Here is a 17,646-nt window from a genome sequence, read left to right as displayed (position 1 = left end):
TTCTGTGTGGTGGGTGAGGACTGGGTGAACAGAGAGGCCTGTTCCTGTTCCCGTCCTGTGGCAGTTCACTGTGAGCGCGGTGTCCCACCTTATGGAGTTCAGCGGCCTCGCCAAGCGGGCTGGTGGAGTGGCCGTGGTGATGGCGAGACGTGGCACACACCACACAGATCGGCCTCTGGTCATCGCTGCAGTAAACCTTCAGCCTCTCGTCGTGCTCCTGGCAGCGGAGCTCCGTCTGAACCACCGCCTCGTCCACTCTGAGCTTCATTACATTCTCCACGATGTTGGACACGAACCGGTTGTGTCTGAGCGTCTTGTCGGGCAGCAGCGCCCGGCACTGTGGACAAGTGGCCGGCCCTCGCTCCGACTGCCAGTGCTGGACGATGCAGGTCCGGCAGAAATTGTGGCCGCAGTCTATGGTTACAGGCTGGACAAAGAACTCCAAGCAGATGGGGCAAAGCGCCTCATCTTTCATGGACTGTAGCACGTCTATACTCGCCATCGCTGCTGCCCTCTCCGGTCCCGGGCACTTAGTTTCACTTTCGCGCTGCTGCAAAGTCGGCGATTTCAGGGTACGTTTCTTTGCACAAGTCTGCAGATTTCAAACATGGACACAACAACGCAGGAGTAACTCAGCGGGTCAGGCAGCCTCTTCCTCTTCTCCCGTGATGTTGCCCGACCCGCTGATTTACTCCAGCATTTTGTGTCGACCGTCGTATCTGCAGTTACTTCCTAAACATTTTGTTTAGCAGATTTCAAGATTCTGTTTTATTGTTTTGTCCCGAAGCGGAACAACGAGATTCTTACTTGGCAGCAGCACAACAGATTATATAAACAGTACTCGCTAGACCCCATTGTACAGAACAAAAAGCTTCAATTAAAAATGGTCTGAATATAGTACAAAACAAAAACAACAAAGCCCGAAGTCCTGAGTGCAGCCACGGCAGCTGGTAGATCAGATTTCTGTTTACATTGGTCGTGTCGTTCAATTGCCTCGTGTTTGTTGGGAAGCGGCTTCTCCTGAACCTGCACGTTTGCAGTTTTCAGACACCCATAATTAACTTCTTCCGATGGCAGGAGGGAAATAAGAGCGTAGCCAGGGTGGTGTGGGTGCTCGATGATGCTGGCTGCCTTTTTGAGACAGAATCACCTTCCATGGCAGGGAGGGGGACTGGCACTGGGCAGTGTCTGACACTTTTTGTAATCTCCATCATTCCCGGGCGTTCGAGTTGCCGAACCAGGCCGTGATGCAACTGGTCAATATGCTCGCTACTGTACACGTGTAGACATTCAAGAGTATTTGTCCATATACCGAATCTCCTCTATTTGTGAAAAAAATCCCTGAAGGGAAAAAATAAACCACTTAAAATGTAGTGCGAGTGTTTGCTGGAGTCCAGACAAGTTGGGGAGAATCAAATGAGATCAGTGTAAATGATTGGTACAGATTCAGTAAATCGCTGGAGACACAAGCTGGAGTGAAATACAAAGTGCTGGAGGAACTCAGGCAGATGTTTTGGGTCGGGATCTTTCTTCCAACTTATTACTGTAGTTGGGGGGGGGGGCAGGACAAGGCCTGCCTGGCAAGTGATAGGTGGATACAGGTGAGTGGGGTGGGTGGGTAGATTGGCAGATGGGTGGACAAAGGCAAGAGATGAAAAGTAGACAAAAGGGTCTCAGGGAAAACGAGTGAAATGTAAAGCCAGAGAGAGGGGTATAGATGGAAGGGGAGAGGGGAAAAAGTGGGTCAGGATGGTGGAAGTAATGGACGCACACTGGGAGTGGGGTAACTGGAAATTGAGGGGGCATGGGGGGGGGGGGGGGGGGGGCGGGAGGTTATTTAAAACTGGAGAATTTAATGTTCATATTGTTGGGTTTTAAGCTATCAAAATGGAATATGAGGTACTACTCCTCCAGTTTGTAAATTGCCCCACTCTGGCAATGGAGGAGGCACGAGACAGAAAGGTCAGTTTTGGATTGAAGACAGACACAAAATGCTGGAGTAACTCATCGGATCAGGCGGCATTTCTGGAAAAAAGGAATAGGTGATGTTTCAGGTCGAGGTCAGGTTTGGAATGGGAAGGGGAGTTAAAATGGTTAGCAATCGGGAGATCCAGAAGGCTTTGATGGACTGAGTGCAAGTGTTCAATGAAGGAGTTGTATCATTGTGTGTGTGTATGTGATTTTGCATTTGCATTGTTCCATCCCTACCCAGTGCACATTAAGGCCAGACTCCCCTTGGGCCTCGAGAGATTCGGGGCAAATAGGCTGCTCGGCCCACTGAACTTTACAAAAGCCCAGCACGCAGATGAAAGCAGTGACGTTTCCTTGAGATTTAAAGAGATTCAGCATGTCACCAAATACTCTGACAAACCTATACAAAACTCAAAATGCGGAGTAACTCAGCAGGTCAGGCAACACCTATGGACGGAAGAGAGAGGTGGTGTTTTGGATCGGGACTCTTCATAATTCCCAACCCGAAGCATCATCCATCTATCCACTCAGTCTACAGATGCTGCCTGACCCACTAGGCTACTCCAGCACCGTGTGTTTTTCTCCAGGGTCCGGTAAATTTAGTTCCTTGTATCAAAACGTATATATATATGCACTGTAGAAATTCTCCTCAGTGCAGTTCAGTTCAGTTTCACCGAGGTACAGTGAATCAGGATACAATAGATTGCATCGTGGCCTGGTCCGTCAATTACAATCCACAGGAACGCAAGGCACAGCAGAGAGTGGTGGAGTCAGGCCAGTCCATCATGGGTACAGCCCTGCCCTCCATGCAACACATCTAACAAAGATGCTACCATCGGGCAGGAGGTACAGATGCCTGACGTCCCACATCAGTAGATTCAGGAACAGGTACTTTCCCATCGGGCAGAGGGTACAGATGCCTGAAGTCCCACACCAGTAGATTCAGGAACAGCTACTTCCCTGCAACCATCAGGCTCTTTAACTGACTTAATCAGACCTCAACAATGGAACACCACAGACCATAATTGTTCTCCCATGGAGTTGTTTTTCTAATTGTGTTTTGCATTAATACTTTGTTTTTTTTTCTTCTTTCTTTTAACTGTCGTGTAGAATGTGTGTAGATTATCTATGATTTATGATTTAGTGTGTTTGAGTCTAATGATGCAAGCTGTACCTCACCATACTTGTGCATATGACAATAAACTCGACTCAATTCAACTTGATCATAGCTGATCACAGCTGATGTGATTGTAAGCTTAATTCCACATTCCTGCCTATACCCATAACTTTTTACCCCTTTATTGAAGTGCCTTTCAGAGACCTGGGTTTGATCCTGACCTTGGGAGCTATCTGGGTGAAATGTTGTCACATAGGTTTCCTCTCACATCCAAAGGTGTGCAGGTGTGTAGAATAATTGGCCTCTGTGAATTCCAGAGCAGCAGTAGACTTCAGAGATACAGTGCTGAAACAGGCCTTTCGGCCCATTGAGTCTAGCACCAGAGACCCGGGTTTGATCGTGGCTACAGGTACAGTCTGTAGGGAGTTTGTACGTTCTCCCCGTGACCGCGTGAACTTTCTCCGGGTGCTCCAGTTTCCTACCACATTCTAAAGGCAGGCAGGTTTGCAGGTTAATTGGCTTCCATAAATATCCCAAGTGTGTCGGATATGAACCTGGGATAAGCGGTGATTGATGATCGGCGTGGAGTATTGCAAGCAGTTCTGGTTGTCCCATTACAGAAGGCATGTGGAGGCTTTGGAAAGGGTGCAGAGGAGGTTTAACAGAATTATATAATAAAGAGGAACTGCAGGTGCTTGTTTATGCTAAAGATAGACACAAGATGCTGGAGTAACTCAGCATCATGATGCTGCCTGACCCGCTGAGTTCCTGCAGCCTAACTTAGTCTAAACTAAACTCATGAAATTTATTTTAAACTCACTTCTTTATTTTTTCCTACGGCCCGCAAAAATGTGCCAAATATATAATGTGGCCCTCATGCTGAAAAGTTTGGAGGCCACTGATTTGGACAAAGGAATTAAATATAACATCTCCGAGTTTGTGGAGACACGAAGCTGGGTGGCAGTGTGAGCTGTGCGGAGGATGCTATGAGGCTGCAGGATGACTTGGATAGGTTGGGTAAGTGGACAGATGCATGGCAGATGCAGTATAATGTGGATATATGTGAGGTTATCCACTTTGCTGGCAAGAACAAGAAGGCAGATTATTATCTGAATGGTGTCAGATTGGGAAAAGGGGAGTTGCAACAAGACCTAGGATCCTTGTACATCAGTCACTGAAAGTAAACAAGCAGGTACAAAAGGCAGTGAAGAAAGCTAATGGCATGTTGGCCTTCATAGCGAAAGGAATTGAGTATAGGAGCACGGAGGTCATACTACTAGTTATACAGGGCCCTGGTGAGACCGCACCTGGTCTCCTAAATTGAGGAAGGCCATTCTTGCTATTGAGGGAGAATCAGAACATCCAGAATCAGTAGCCCATTCGTGCTTTCTCCCCATATCCCATATTCCATTAGCCTGTAGAGCTATGTCTAACTCTCTCTTGAATACATCCTGTGAATTGGCCTCCACTGCCTTCTGTGGCAGAGAACTTAACAGATTCGCAACTCTCTGGGTGAAAAAGCTTTTCCTCATCTCAGTCCTAAATGGCCCACCCTTATTCTTTAAATTGTGACCGCTGGTTCTGGACTCCCCCAACACCGGGAACATTTTTCCTGCATCTAGCCTGTTCAATCCCTTAAAAATGTTGTATGTTTTTATAAGATCCCCTCTCATCCTTCTAAATTCCAATGAATATAGCAGTACTTGAGAGTTTAAGATTGGCACATGGATATGCAGGGAATGGAGGGACATGGATCATGTGTAGGCAGTGGAGATTAGCTCATTTCGTTCAGCACAGATATTGTGGGTTAAAGCTCCTCCTCCTGTGCTGTTCTGTTGTATGTTCTTGGGGTAGACACCATAGCTTTAAGGTGAGAGGAGAGAAGTTTAAAAGAGTTTTATGTGGATTTCAGTTTTGGTTTATTACTATCACATGTACTGCAGGGAAAGCGATGGAAGCAAATAAACAGCAAGACTGAGGACACATTTCAAAAGGCACATAAACAGTTAGAGATTTGAGGGGATATAGACGAGGTGCAGGAAGATGTACAGATTAGATCCTCATCGGCACAGACACGGTGAACCGAAGGGCCTGCTGTTGGTTCACACTGAAGATAGACACAAAATGACGGAGCATCTCAGCGGGACAGGCAGCATCTCTGGAAAGAAAGAATGGGTGACGTTTCGGGTCGAGATCCTTCTTCAGACTTTTAAGACCTGTTGCTGTGTTGTTTTGTTCCAGCTTTGATGAAAGGCTGAGCAGTGTAAGACTGGAGGTTTCAGCATTGTAGCCATCAGGGGGATGTGGATGGATGCAGAAAGACACATCATGTCATTTGGCATTCAAACTTTATTTAACTTCATAAAAACCATTCTCCCCGCCTGAACAACTCATCCCCCACAAAACAGCAAAGTGCGAATATTTGTGCTCACAGCAATATCAAACTGGACCTTGGATCCACACGCTTGTTAAACCCCCCACCCTGGTGAATGCTTTTTAAAGCAGTTATCACCGTAAAATAGTCTGCACAGGTGAAGTTGGAGGGGCATCTATCTGCAAGCACCACACAGCACCCAACATGCTTTATCCACACCGTGAGGCAGTGGATCTACCACCTGCACCACTCTGCCGCCCTTATTACCTTTAATGCTTCAAACCAAGGGGCAAGAGTGGACAAGAAAAGCCTTGGGATTATCCATCCCAGGTTGGACCAGCCCTGCGGACACCCTCCCAGGGTGAGTGTCAGGGGGCCAGCCTGAGTGGGCCGCTGCACCTTGAGACCAGCCCTGTGGACACCCTCCCAGGGTGTGTCAGGGTCAGTGTCAGGGGGCCAGCCTGAGTGGGCCGCTGCTCCTTGAGACCAGCCCTGCGGACACTCTCCCAGGGTTAGTGTCAGGGGGCCAGCCTGAGTGGACCGCTGCTGCCTTGCTTCTTGTTGTGGGGGTTGAAGAGAGGGAGGAGTGTCTGGGTGAACTTGTGGTGCAGGGTGTAGAGGTGGCACAGGCTGTCGGCATCGTAGAACGCCAGGTGCCCCTCCTCGTAGTCCAGGTAGACGCGGATGGTTTGCGGCTTGTGTCGGAGGGGGAGGCTCTGGGGCCCAGGGCCTCCCAGGTTGACCAGGCTGCCGTTGACCATCTCCAGCACCCAGTAGCCGTCCTGCGGCACCAGCGGCCCGGTGATCAGCCGGTCGGCCAACTCGCTGGCCACCCCCAGCACCCAGGCCTGGTTGCCCCCCAGCTCCACGTCCCAGTAGTGCCGCCCCGACTTGAAGCCGCTGTCGGCCAGCACGCACAGCCAGTAGTTGAAGCGCTGGGGTGAGAGCGAGCACTCCCGCCGCTTCTCGCCGTCCACCACACTGCGCAAGTCCTCGGACAGGAGCAGCCGGGGGTGAGCTGTCCTGGCGTTCAGCTTCAGGGACTCCCGGGCTGAAAGGCATGAAACAGTCGGTCAATGGAGAATGTTCCCCACTGTGGGGCTCACACAGTTGGCTTCATGGAAGGAAGCAGAGGGCGATGGTGGAAGGTTGCTTTATGGACCGGAGGCCCGTGACTAGTCGTGTGCCTCAGGGTTTGGTGCTGGGCCCATTGCTGTTTTGTCATCTCCATCAACAATCTTGATGAGAATGTGCAAGGCACGATTAGCAAGTGAAGATAGACACAAACAGCTGTAGTAACCCAGCGGGACAGGCAGCATCTCTGGAGAGAAGGATGCCTGATGATCAAGAAGGATGAAGTCGGGTCTCAACCCAAAACGTCACCCATTCCTTCTCTCCAGAGATGTTGCCTGTCCTGCTGAGTCAGCTTTTTGTGTCTATCTTCGGTTTAAACCAGCATTTGCATTACCTTCCTACACATGATTAGCAAGTGTGCAGATGACACAAAAGTGGATGGTATTGAAGATGGTGAAGATAAGTTGTCACAAATTGCAGCAGGATCTTGATCGGATGGCCAGGTGGGCTGAGGAATGATTTTTGAAATTTAATGTAGAGAAATGTGAGGTATTGCATTTTGAGAAGTCTATCATGGGCAGGACCCACACGGTAGGCATGGCTCTGGGGAGTGCTGTAGAACAGAGGGATTTAGGAGTACAGGTACATAGTTCTTTGAAAGTGGCGTCTCACGAAGATAGGGTGATCAAAACGGCTTTTGGAACGTTGGCCTTCATCAATCAGAGTATTGAGTATAGAAGATGGGAGGACATGTTCCAGTTGTATAAGACATTGGTGAGGCCACATTTAGAGTACTGTGTTCAGTTTTAGTCACCATGTTGCAGGAAAGATGTTGTCAAGCTGGAAAGGGTGCACAGATGATTTACAAGGATGTTGCCAAGGGTCAGGGGCCTTAGCTGTAGGGAGATATCAAGCAGGCTAGGACTTTATTCCTTGGATCACAGGAGCATGAGGGGTGATCTTATGGAGGTGCACAAGATCATGAGGGGAATAGATTGGGTAAATGCAATCTTTGCCAAGAGTAGGGGAATCGACAACCAGACGACATAGGTTTAAGGTGGGGGAGAGAGAAAGATAATAGGAACCTGAGGGGTAACTCTTTTATTTTACACAAAGGGTGGTGGGTATATGGAACAAGCTGCCGGAGAAGGTAATTGAGGCAGGTACTACCAGAATGTTTAAAAGTCATTTGGACAGGTACATGGCTAGGATAGGCTTACAGGGCTATGGGCCAAGCGAGGGCAGGTGGGACTAGAGTGGATGGGGCATGTTGGTCAGTGTGGGTGTTAGGCCAAAGGGCCTGTTCCTGTGCTGTACTGTTTTAAGTTCTGTGATCAATGATCTATGACCTGAGATATTAACGCTCTGTTTCTCTGTCTAAATGCTGCTTGGTCTGATGATTATTTCCATCCTTTTCTGTTTTATATTTTGTAATCCAGGACAAAGCTTGATTGGTTCCCCATCCACATTGGACTTTACTGGAGTTAACTTGCACTAAACATTATTCACGTTATTCGCTTTATAATGTGTCTGTACACTGTGGATGGCTTGATTGTAATCACATATTGTCTTTCCGTTGACTGGTTGGCACGCTAAAACAGCTTTTCATTGTGCCTCGGTACACTTGACAATAAACTAAACTCAAACTCCCTTCATCACCAGTACAAAGTTGCTACAGTGGTCAAGTTTCTGCAGTGGGATTTGCAACCTTCTAAGAGGCACGTGTGGGACCACTGAGTCATCGTGCAATGTAGCCCCCATGTAATGGATGTATGAGCAGAACATCCCGAACCCTCAGTCCCCCCCCCCCCCCACCTCTTACCACCCCCTTTCCCTCCATCCCAACTCTCCAAAAAGCAGGATCACGTACCTGGCACAAGTGCTTTCAGCTCATCCCAGATTTTAACGTAACGGAAAGGTGTGATGATGGAGTCAGTGTGGAGGTCGGTGGGAAAGTCCGTTGGTGCGATGAATTCCTGTTTGCATCTGGAACAATAGACAATAGACAATAGGTGCAGGAGTAGGCCATTCAGCCTTTCGAGTCAGCACCGCCATTCATTGCGATCATGGCTGATCACTCTCAATCAGTACCCCGTTCCTGCCTTCTCCCCATACCCCCTCACTCCGCTATCCTTAAGAGCTCTATCCAGCTCTCTCTTGAAAGCATCCAACGAACTGGCCTCCACTGCCTTCTGAGGCAGAGAATTCCACACCTTCACCACTCTCTGACTGAAAAAGTTCTTCCTCATCTCCGTTCTAAACGGCCTACCCCTTATTCTTAAACTGTGGCCCCTTGTTCTGGACTCCCCCAACATTGGGAACATGTTTCCTGCCTCTAATGTGTCCAATCCCCTAATTATCTTATATGTTTCAATAAGATCCCCCCTCATCCTTCTAAATTCCAGTGTATACAAGCCTAATTGCTCCAGCCTTTCAACATACGACAGTCCCGCCATTCCGGGAATTAACCTAGTGAACCTACGCTGCACGCCCTCAATAGCAAGAATATCCTTCCTCAAATTTGGAGACCAAAACTGCACACAGTACTTCAGGTGCGGTCTCACCAGGGCCCGGTACAACTGTAGAAGGACCTCTTTGCTCCTATACTCAACTCCTCTTGTTACGAAGGCCAACATTCCATTTGCTTTCTACACTGCCTGCTGTACCTGCATGCTTCCTTTCAGTGACTGATGCACTAGGACACCCAGATCTCGTTGAACATCCCCTCTTCCTAACTTGACACCATTCAGATAATAATCTGCCTTTCTATTCTTACTTCCAAAGTGAATAACCTCACACTTATCTACATTAAACTGCATCTGCCATGTATCCGCCCACTCACACAACCTGTCCAAGTCACCCTGCAGCCTTATTGCATCTTCCTCACAATTCACACTACCCCCCAGCTTAGTATCATCTGCAAATTTGCTAATGGTACTTTTAATCCCTTCATCTAAGTCATTAATGTATATCGTAAATAGCTGGGGTCCCAGCACCGAATCTTGCGGTACCCCACTGGTCACTGCCTGCCATTCCGAAAGGGACCCATTTATCCCCACTCTTTGCTTTCTGTCTGTCAACCAATTTTCTATCCATGTCAGTACCCTACCCCCAATACCATGTGCTCTAATTTTGCCCACTAATCTCCTATGTGGGACCTTGTCGAAGGCTTTCTGCAAGTCGAGGTACACCACATCCACTGACTCTCCCCTGTCAATTTTCCTAGTTACATCCTCAAAAAATTCCAGTAGATTTGTCAAGCATGATTTCCCCTTCGTAAATCCATGCTGACTCGGAATGATCCTGTTACTGCTATCCAAATGCTCAGCAATTTCGTCTTTTATAATTGACTCCAGCATCTTCCCCACCACTGATGTCAGACTAACTGGTCTATAATTACCCGTTTTCTCTCTCCCTCCTTTCTTAAAAAGTGGGATAACTTTTGCTATCCTCCAATCCACAGGAACTGATCCTGAATCTATAGAACATTAAAAAATGATCTCCAATGCTTCCACTATTTCTAGAGCCACCTCCTTAAGTACCCTGGGATGCAGACCATCAGGCCCTGGGGATTTATCAGCCTTCAGTCCCATCAGTCTACCCAAAACCATTTCCTGCCTAATGTGGATTTCCTTCAGTTCCTCCATCACCCTAGGTTCTCCGGCCCCTAGAACATTTGGGAGATTGTGTGTATCTTCCTCAGTGAAGACAGATCCAAAGTAACGGTTTAACTCGTCTGCCATTTCTTTGTTCCCCATAATAAATTCCCCTGCTTCTGTCTTCAAGGGACCCACATTTGCCTTGACTATTTTTTTCTTCTTCACGTACCTAAAAAAACTTTTGCTATCCTCCTTTATATTATTGGCTAGTTTACCCACGTACCTCATCTTTTTTCCCCGTATTGCCTTTTTAGTTAACTTTTGTTGCTCTTTAAAAGAGTCCCAATCCTCTGTCTTCCCTCTCTTCTTTGCTATGTTATACTTCCTCTACTTAATTTTTATGCTGTCCTTGACTTCCCTTGTCAGCCACAGGTGCCTCTTACTCCCCTTAGAGTCTTTCCGCTTCTTGGGGATAAATTGATCCTGCAACCTCTGCATTATTCCCAGGAATACCTGCCATTGCTGTTCTACCGTCTTCCCTGCTAGGGCCTCCTTCCAGTCAATTTTGGCCAGCTCCCGCCTCATGCCTCTGTAATCCCCTTTGCTATACTGTAATACCGACACTTCCGATTTTCCCTTCTGCCTTTCCATTTGCAGAGTAAAACTTATCATGTCGTGATCACTGCCTCCTAATGGCTCTTTTACCTCTAGTCCCCTTATCAGATCAGGATCATTACACAACACTAAATCCAGAATTGCCTTCTCCCTGGTAGGCTCCAGTACAAGCTGTTCTAAGAATCCATCTCGAAGGATTCCAACGTAGGATTGGAAGCTTGTGCACGTGAGGGAAGCTTTGCAAAGGCACAGATACCCACATTTCCCCACACCCTTCTGCAATCTGGGCCCTGGAACCAGCAGTGGGCCATCTCTCTCTATGACTTCCCTCTCTCTCTCTCTCTCTGTAACTTCAGGCAGCCCTGGGCTGTTTACTGTGCCCATTGAAACTAAAACAAGAAAGGCTTTGAAATGCACCCTGCAGCCAACAATCTTATTTATATTGTCGGACTGCAGTCATTTCCCAGTTCCCCGAGGAAGTCAAGCAGCCAAATTATTTAGAGTGAGGTCCCACCACGTGTGATAATGGTGATGGCAAAGGCATAAATATTGGCCAAAACTGTACCTGTCCATCTTACACATGGATAGACACAACAATGTTTAAAAGAGCCATCAAGTGGAGTCACACTCAGAGTATTGAGTAGAGAAGTTGGGAGGTCATGTTGCAGTTATGCAAGGTATTGGTGAGGCCACATTAAGAGTATTGTGTTCAATTTTGGACACCAAGTTGTTGGAAACATGATGTCAAGCCGGAAAGTGTGCAGAGAAGTTTTACCAGGATGTTGACAGGACTCGGGGGCCTCAGCTATAGGCAGAGGTTGAGCAGGCTAGGACTCTATTCCTTGGAGTACGAGTGGATGACTTTATGTAGAAACAAGGAACTGCAGATGCTGGTGTACAGAAAAGGACACAGCGTGCTGGAGTGACTCAGCAGGTCGGGCATTATCTCTGGAATACACGGATAGGTGATGTTTTGAGTTGAGACTCTTCGTCCAGCGTTTTTTATTCCCTAGACCTATATCTTTCTAGCTGCTTTTAAAAAAATAATCCTCCGGACCTTTATTTTTTCCAAATGCTCTTTAGATTACTTTATATGTGCTGTATAGCCATGGTTCATGGGAAGTGAGCAGAAACGGGAGCCCTGCTCACTCAGTCCGCTTCCCTACAAGTTCCTGCCGAACAGTAACTGGGACTGGGACCTGCGATGGGACCAACTCACTCAGGGAAGAGTGAAGCAAAGAACTCCTGGCTCTCTCAGGGCTGTGAACTCCCTGCACAGCTCCCAACGGTGAACTAATCAGCCACATACAGAAAACCGATGCAGCCACGTACCTGTCCAACAACTGCTTGATGTTCTAAAAAGTAAAAAAAAATAAAATGGTTTAAATTCTCATGATCCGATCAGTTCATTCAAATAAAATTAAGGATGGCGCATTCAATTAAGGGCTGCACAATGGGGCAGTGGTAGATTTTCTGCCTCACAGGGCCAGAGACTGGGTTTGACCCTGACTATGGGTGCTGTCTATATGTTGGGTGCAATGGATGTCCCATTGCTATGGGTGCAGTTTATATGTTCTCCCTGTGACCATGTGTTTATATGTTCTCCCTGTGACCATGTGTTTATATGTTCTCCCTGTGACCATGTGTTTATATGTTCTCCCTGTGACCATGTGTTTATATGTTCTCCCTGTGACCATGTGTTTATATGTTCTCCCTGTGACCATGTGTTTGTATGTTCTCCCTGTGACCATGTGTTTGTTCTCCGAGTGCTCCAGTTTCCTTCCACATCTCAAAGATGTGCAGGTTGGTGGGTTAATTGGCTTCTGTAAATTATCCCTAGTGGGTGGGAAAGAACTAGTTTATAGGTGATTGTTGGTTGACATAGAAAGGCCCATTTCCACACTGCATCTCTAAACTAAAATAAAATAAACTGAGCACTTTACGACACAAATGAAAAAACTTAAGGTGGGATTCTTCTTCCAAGGGATGAAAGAAACAAAATGGAGCAAGATTGTTTTGAGTGATGGGAAGGTGAGGAGAGAGAAGGGAAATGAATAGTGAGTCATGGCTCAGGTGCAGAGAAGCTGTCAAAGTGGACCTCAGAATGATCAGGGAATTTGGCTAAGGGAAGACAAATATCCCATCTATAAATAAGAATTGCTGCTCCTTCATTAAAATAAAATAGATTAATGGGTGTTGCACTCCGGACCTCAGTCTTGCAAATTAAACGTGACGATATTTAATTAGCTATTAGCCGGTATAGGAGCATGATTTTTTTATACTGGCATAGACCACCTATCCCTTTAGTCTTTTAACTCCACAACTCCTTGGGTTATTTCCTTATTTAAAAGGAACCTCCAGAAGCTAGGCACAGACCGATTCACCTCGACTGCTCAGTGAACATTGGGCTTTGTCTATGGAACTGATGATTAAATCCAGTGCCCTGTATCTTCCCTTTTGCTCTACCTATTGTACTTGAGTTTGACTTGATTGTAAATATCTGATCTGTGAGGATAGCATGCAAAACAAAGCTTTCCACTGTATCCCGGAACACATGATCCCAAACCAATGTTTAGTTTAGAGATAAAACATGGAATCAGGCCCTCCGGCCCACAAGGTCATTGCCGACCAACAATCAACCATACACTTGTTCTATGCTACACACTAGTGACCATTTCAGAAGTCAATTAACCTACATCTTTGGAATGTGACAGGAAACCGGGGAAAAGCTATACGTTCACAGGGAGAACATACAAACCTTGTACAGACAGCACCTGTAGTCACGATCGAACCTGGGTCTCTGGTCCAATGTGATGGGCTGAAGTCATGTGTAGACTAGACTGGACGGTAGATTCCTGCCCAGTCCAGCAAGGTAGATTATAATTCATAGAAATATAGGAGCAGGAATAGTACATTTGATCTTTCAAAACTTTTCCCACCATTTGATCTGATCAAGGGGGGAATCACTGACTTTCCCAGTTTCAATATTTGCCCCACATCCGCTGATTCTACTACCTCAGAGAAAATACAGATATCCTCGATGAACAAATGTAATGATTTTGTTGCAACTCCATCCTGCGTTAGATAACTCGACAGACTCACTACGGTCTTGGGAGAAAAAACTTGCCAAATCTCAGTCTTAAACGCATCACACCTTATCTTTATACTGGCTTCTGGATTTCAGAAATATCCTTCCTGTATCTAACCTTTCCAATCCTGATAAAAGTAGAGTCATAGAGCGATACAGTGTGGAAATAGGCCGTTCGGCCCAACTTGCCCAAACCGGCCAACATGTCCCAGCTACACTACTCCTACCTGCCTGTGTTTGGTCCATAACCCTCCAAACCTGTCCTATCCATGCACCTGTCTAACTGTTGGGATAGTCCCAGCCTCAACTACCTCCTCTGGCAGCTCGGTCCATACACCCACCAACCTTTGTGTGAAAAGTTTACCCCTCAGATTCCTATTAAATCTTTTCCCCTTCACCTTAAACCTATGTCATCTGGTCCTCGATTCACCTACTCTGGGCAAGAGACTCTGAAATATACACTCTGTGCATGTATATGGTACATCTGTGAATTCTGCAGGTTTCTGTGAGGTCCTCCTTCTAAACTATCATGAAATTAAGCCTTCATTCATCAGTCCTGCCATCTCAGGGATCAGGAAAGCTTCACTGAACTCCCTCCATGGCAAGAACATCCTTGACAAGGAGATAAAAAATGTACACAATACTCAATGTGCAATCTTACCAAGACTGTACATAAGACCATAAGACACAGGAGCAGAATTAGGCCATTCAACCCTGAGTCTGGTCTGCCAATCAATCATAGGTGATCTATTTTTCCCTCTCAACCCCATTCTACTGCTATCTCATTGTAATCAATAACGCTCTACTTAATCAATAACCTATAATTTTCTGCCTTAAAAATAACCAATGCCTTGGCCTCTACGGATGTTTGACAATTTCCACAGATTCACCACCCTCTGGCTGAAACAATTCCTCCAACTCCATTTTGAAGGTACATCCTTTTATCCTGAGGCTGTTCCCTCTGATCCTAGACTCTCCCATTACTGGGAATGTCCTTGGAAACAGTCGAAGCAAGACCTCCCTGCTCCTATTCTCAAATCCTCTTGCCACGAGCACAAGAAAATAACAGACCGAGTTGGCCACTCGGCCCTCAAACCTACCCCACACATTCAATATCATCATGGGTGATCTATACGGGCCTGGATACCTCTTTTGTGTAGAGGTGCACCAAGAGGGTCTCAAGGTCAAAAAAGCACCATTTTGATGCAAGCTCTTTTATCAACTGGCAGAAATTAGGTACCAGAAATGTGAAATAATTAAGAAGAATGGTGAAGGTCCATTGCATGTTCCACACACGTGGGCTGCCTGCTGCTTCTTACCTGAAGCATCTCCTGGGGCTCCCCATAGCTCAGTTGCAGCTGCACATCCTGGATGGTTCGCTCGATCGTGCAGGCTTCCTGGCAGATCTTCGCCAGGTCCTCTTGCAAGGGCTGAACCGTCCTGCCCACCTCTTCATCGATCTTCACCTCCAGCTCCCGCTTCCTCACGTCCAGGAATCGGTAGACATTGGAGAGATCGACCCCGACCTGCTCCTTCAGCAGTCGGCCCTTCTCCTGTGGAGAAACAGCAAGCTCAGTGGTTTAGGTTTATTATTGACACCATGTACAGTGAAAGGCTTTGTGTTGCAGGCCATCCACACGGATCAGATATACAATACCAGATATATTAGATATCTCAGTTATACAGTAAACCCTCGCTGTAACGGACCACAGGGGGAGATGGTGTCCGTTATTACTAATTGTCCACTCTTACCGAATGAGGGGTTTAATATGAACAGTACTTCATATTCTTGCTATTGAGGGCGTGCAGCGTAGGTTTACTAGGTTAATTCTCCGAATGGCGGGATTGTCCAATTTTGAAAGACTGGAGCGACTAGGCTTGTATACACTGGAATTTAGAAGGATGAGAGGGCATCTTATCGAAACTTATAAAATTATTAAGCGGTTGGACACGTTAAGGCAGGAAACATGTTCCCAATGTTGGGGGAGTCCAGAACCAGGGGCCACAGTTTGAAAATAAGGGGTAGGCCATTTAGAACGGAGATGAGGAAAACCTTTTTCAGTCAGAGAGTTGTAAATCTGTGGAATTCTCTGCCTCAGAAGGCAGTGGAGGCCAATTCTCTGAATGCATTCAAGAGAGAGCTAGATACAGCTCTAAAGGATAGTGGAGTCAGGGGGTATGGGGAGAAGGCAGGAACGGGGTACTGATTGAGAACGATCAGTCATGATCACATTGAATGGTGGTGCTGGCTCGAAGGGCCGAATGACCTCCTCCTGCACCTATTGTCTATTGTCTAATGTCTATTGTCTATAGTACAGCCGATAAACATTCACTCCACAATAAACAGTGAAGGACACACAATGCTGAAGGATGGCCCAGTGGCATCGCAGTGGTTGCTACCTTACAGCGCCAGAGACCAGAGTTCAATCCTGGGTGCTTCCTGTGACAGTGTGGGTTTGCTCCGGGTGCTCGGGTTTCCTCCCGCTTGGTGGAGACGTGCAGGTTTGGGGTTTGGTGGCTTCTGCGGGTTATGGGGGTTCAGTGGGTCACTGGTGGTGCCGCTGCTCCAGGCCCGGGGCGCTGCTTGAGGCCGTGTGGGTTTCCTCCAGGTGCCTCGGCCCACTGGTTCTATACCACACACCGAACTGTCCCCAGTGTGTGGGGCGGAGGTTGTGTGCCGGAGTGCTCAGAGTCAGGCCCGGGTCACTGGTGCTGTGGGTCAGGGATCTGCTGGTGGCTCCCACACAGTTGGGCTGCAGGCCCACACATCCTTGCGGCTGAGTGGGGGGTGGAGGGGGTGAAGGTTGTGGTGTGGGGGGTCGCAGCACCTGGGAGAGCCCCATGCTGTCACTATGTCTTTGTCTTCACAGTGTGGGAGGAGAGAGAACCACTGTGACTGTTCTATCCTGCACACTGTCAATTGTCCCTGGTGTGTCGGGTGGAACGTGTGTATGGGTGATCTCTGACAGAACCACTGTAACTGTTCTACCCTACACACTGTCAATTGTCCCTAGTGTGTCGGGTGGAACGTGTATGAGGATCGTTGACTCAGTGTTTCAATGCTGTATCTCGAAACTAAACTAAAATGCATCAAAAACAGCATTCGTTCCATCCACCTAGTCATCATTCCTTGAAACAACAAACTCGGTCTGCATCAAAGTCAGCCTGATATAACCAAAATTTGTTATAGAGGTCCGTTAAATCAACGGCTTACTGTACTGAATGGTCTACTCCTGCTCCTATATTTCCCTGAATTATCATTGACACCCAGCTTACTGGACTGGGAAGGAATCTGCCTTCTCTGTCCTGTCCGGTCCACACGTGACTCCAGCCCATCAGACTGGGTTAGCTTTGGGTCTATTATTGTCACCTGTACCAAGATACAGTGGAAAGCTTTGTTTTGTATGCTATCCAAACAGGTCCAATATGGCATACATAGATACAATCAGTTCAAACTCAAGTACAATAGATAGAGCAAAGGAGAAGATACCGAGTGCAGAATATAGTTCTCACCATTGTAGCGCATCAATCCCTTGGACAAAGTACAATGCCCTCAATGGTGTAGAGATGGATCGATACATTTCACTGGGAATAAACATTGCTGTTACCAAGGCACCAAAGAGAGGAGGGGCAGGACAAAGCATGGCAGGTAATAGTTGAACACAGGCGAGGGAGGTTTTCTGATAGGCAGATGATTGGACAAAGTTCATAAGTTGTCGGAGCAGAATTAGGCCATTCAGCCCATCAAGTGTATTCTGCCATTCAACCGTGGCTGATCTATCTTTCCCCATTCTCTTGCCTCCCCCCC

General features: G+C 47.1%; 1 protein-coding gene across 1 annotated transcript in view; it reads right to left on the bottom strand.

Annotated features, from left to right (window-relative positions):
* LOC144590765 (E3 ubiquitin-protein ligase TRIM39-like) overlaps positions 1-17,646 on the bottom strand; it is a 53,678-nt gene that overhangs the window by 17,058 nt on the left and 18,974 nt on the right. The window contains exons 4-8 of the mRNA XM_078395187.1: positions 15,158-15,391; positions 12,083-12,105; positions 8,407-8,522; positions 5,990-6,513; positions 89-592 (exon numbers count right to left, since the gene is read on the bottom strand). Coding sequence (XP_078251313.1) covers positions 89-592; positions 5,990-6,513; positions 8,407-8,522; positions 12,083-12,105; positions 15,158-15,391 — 1,401 coding nt within the window. The remainder of the gene's footprint in view (positions 1-88; positions 593-5,989; positions 6,514-8,406; positions 8,523-12,082; positions 12,106-15,157; positions 15,392-17,646) is intronic.

Source organism: Rhinoraja longicauda, unplaced genomic scaffold (genome assembly GCF_053455715.1).
Source record: "Rhinoraja longicauda isolate Sanriku21f unplaced genomic scaffold, sRhiLon1.1 Scf000302, whole genome shotgun sequence".
Taxonomy (NCBI): Eukaryota; Metazoa; Chordata; class Chondrichthyes; order Rajiformes; family Arhynchobatidae; genus Rhinoraja; species Rhinoraja longicauda.
Note: the sequence above shows the minus strand (reverse complement) of the source record. Positions and strands in the feature narration are given on the sequence as shown.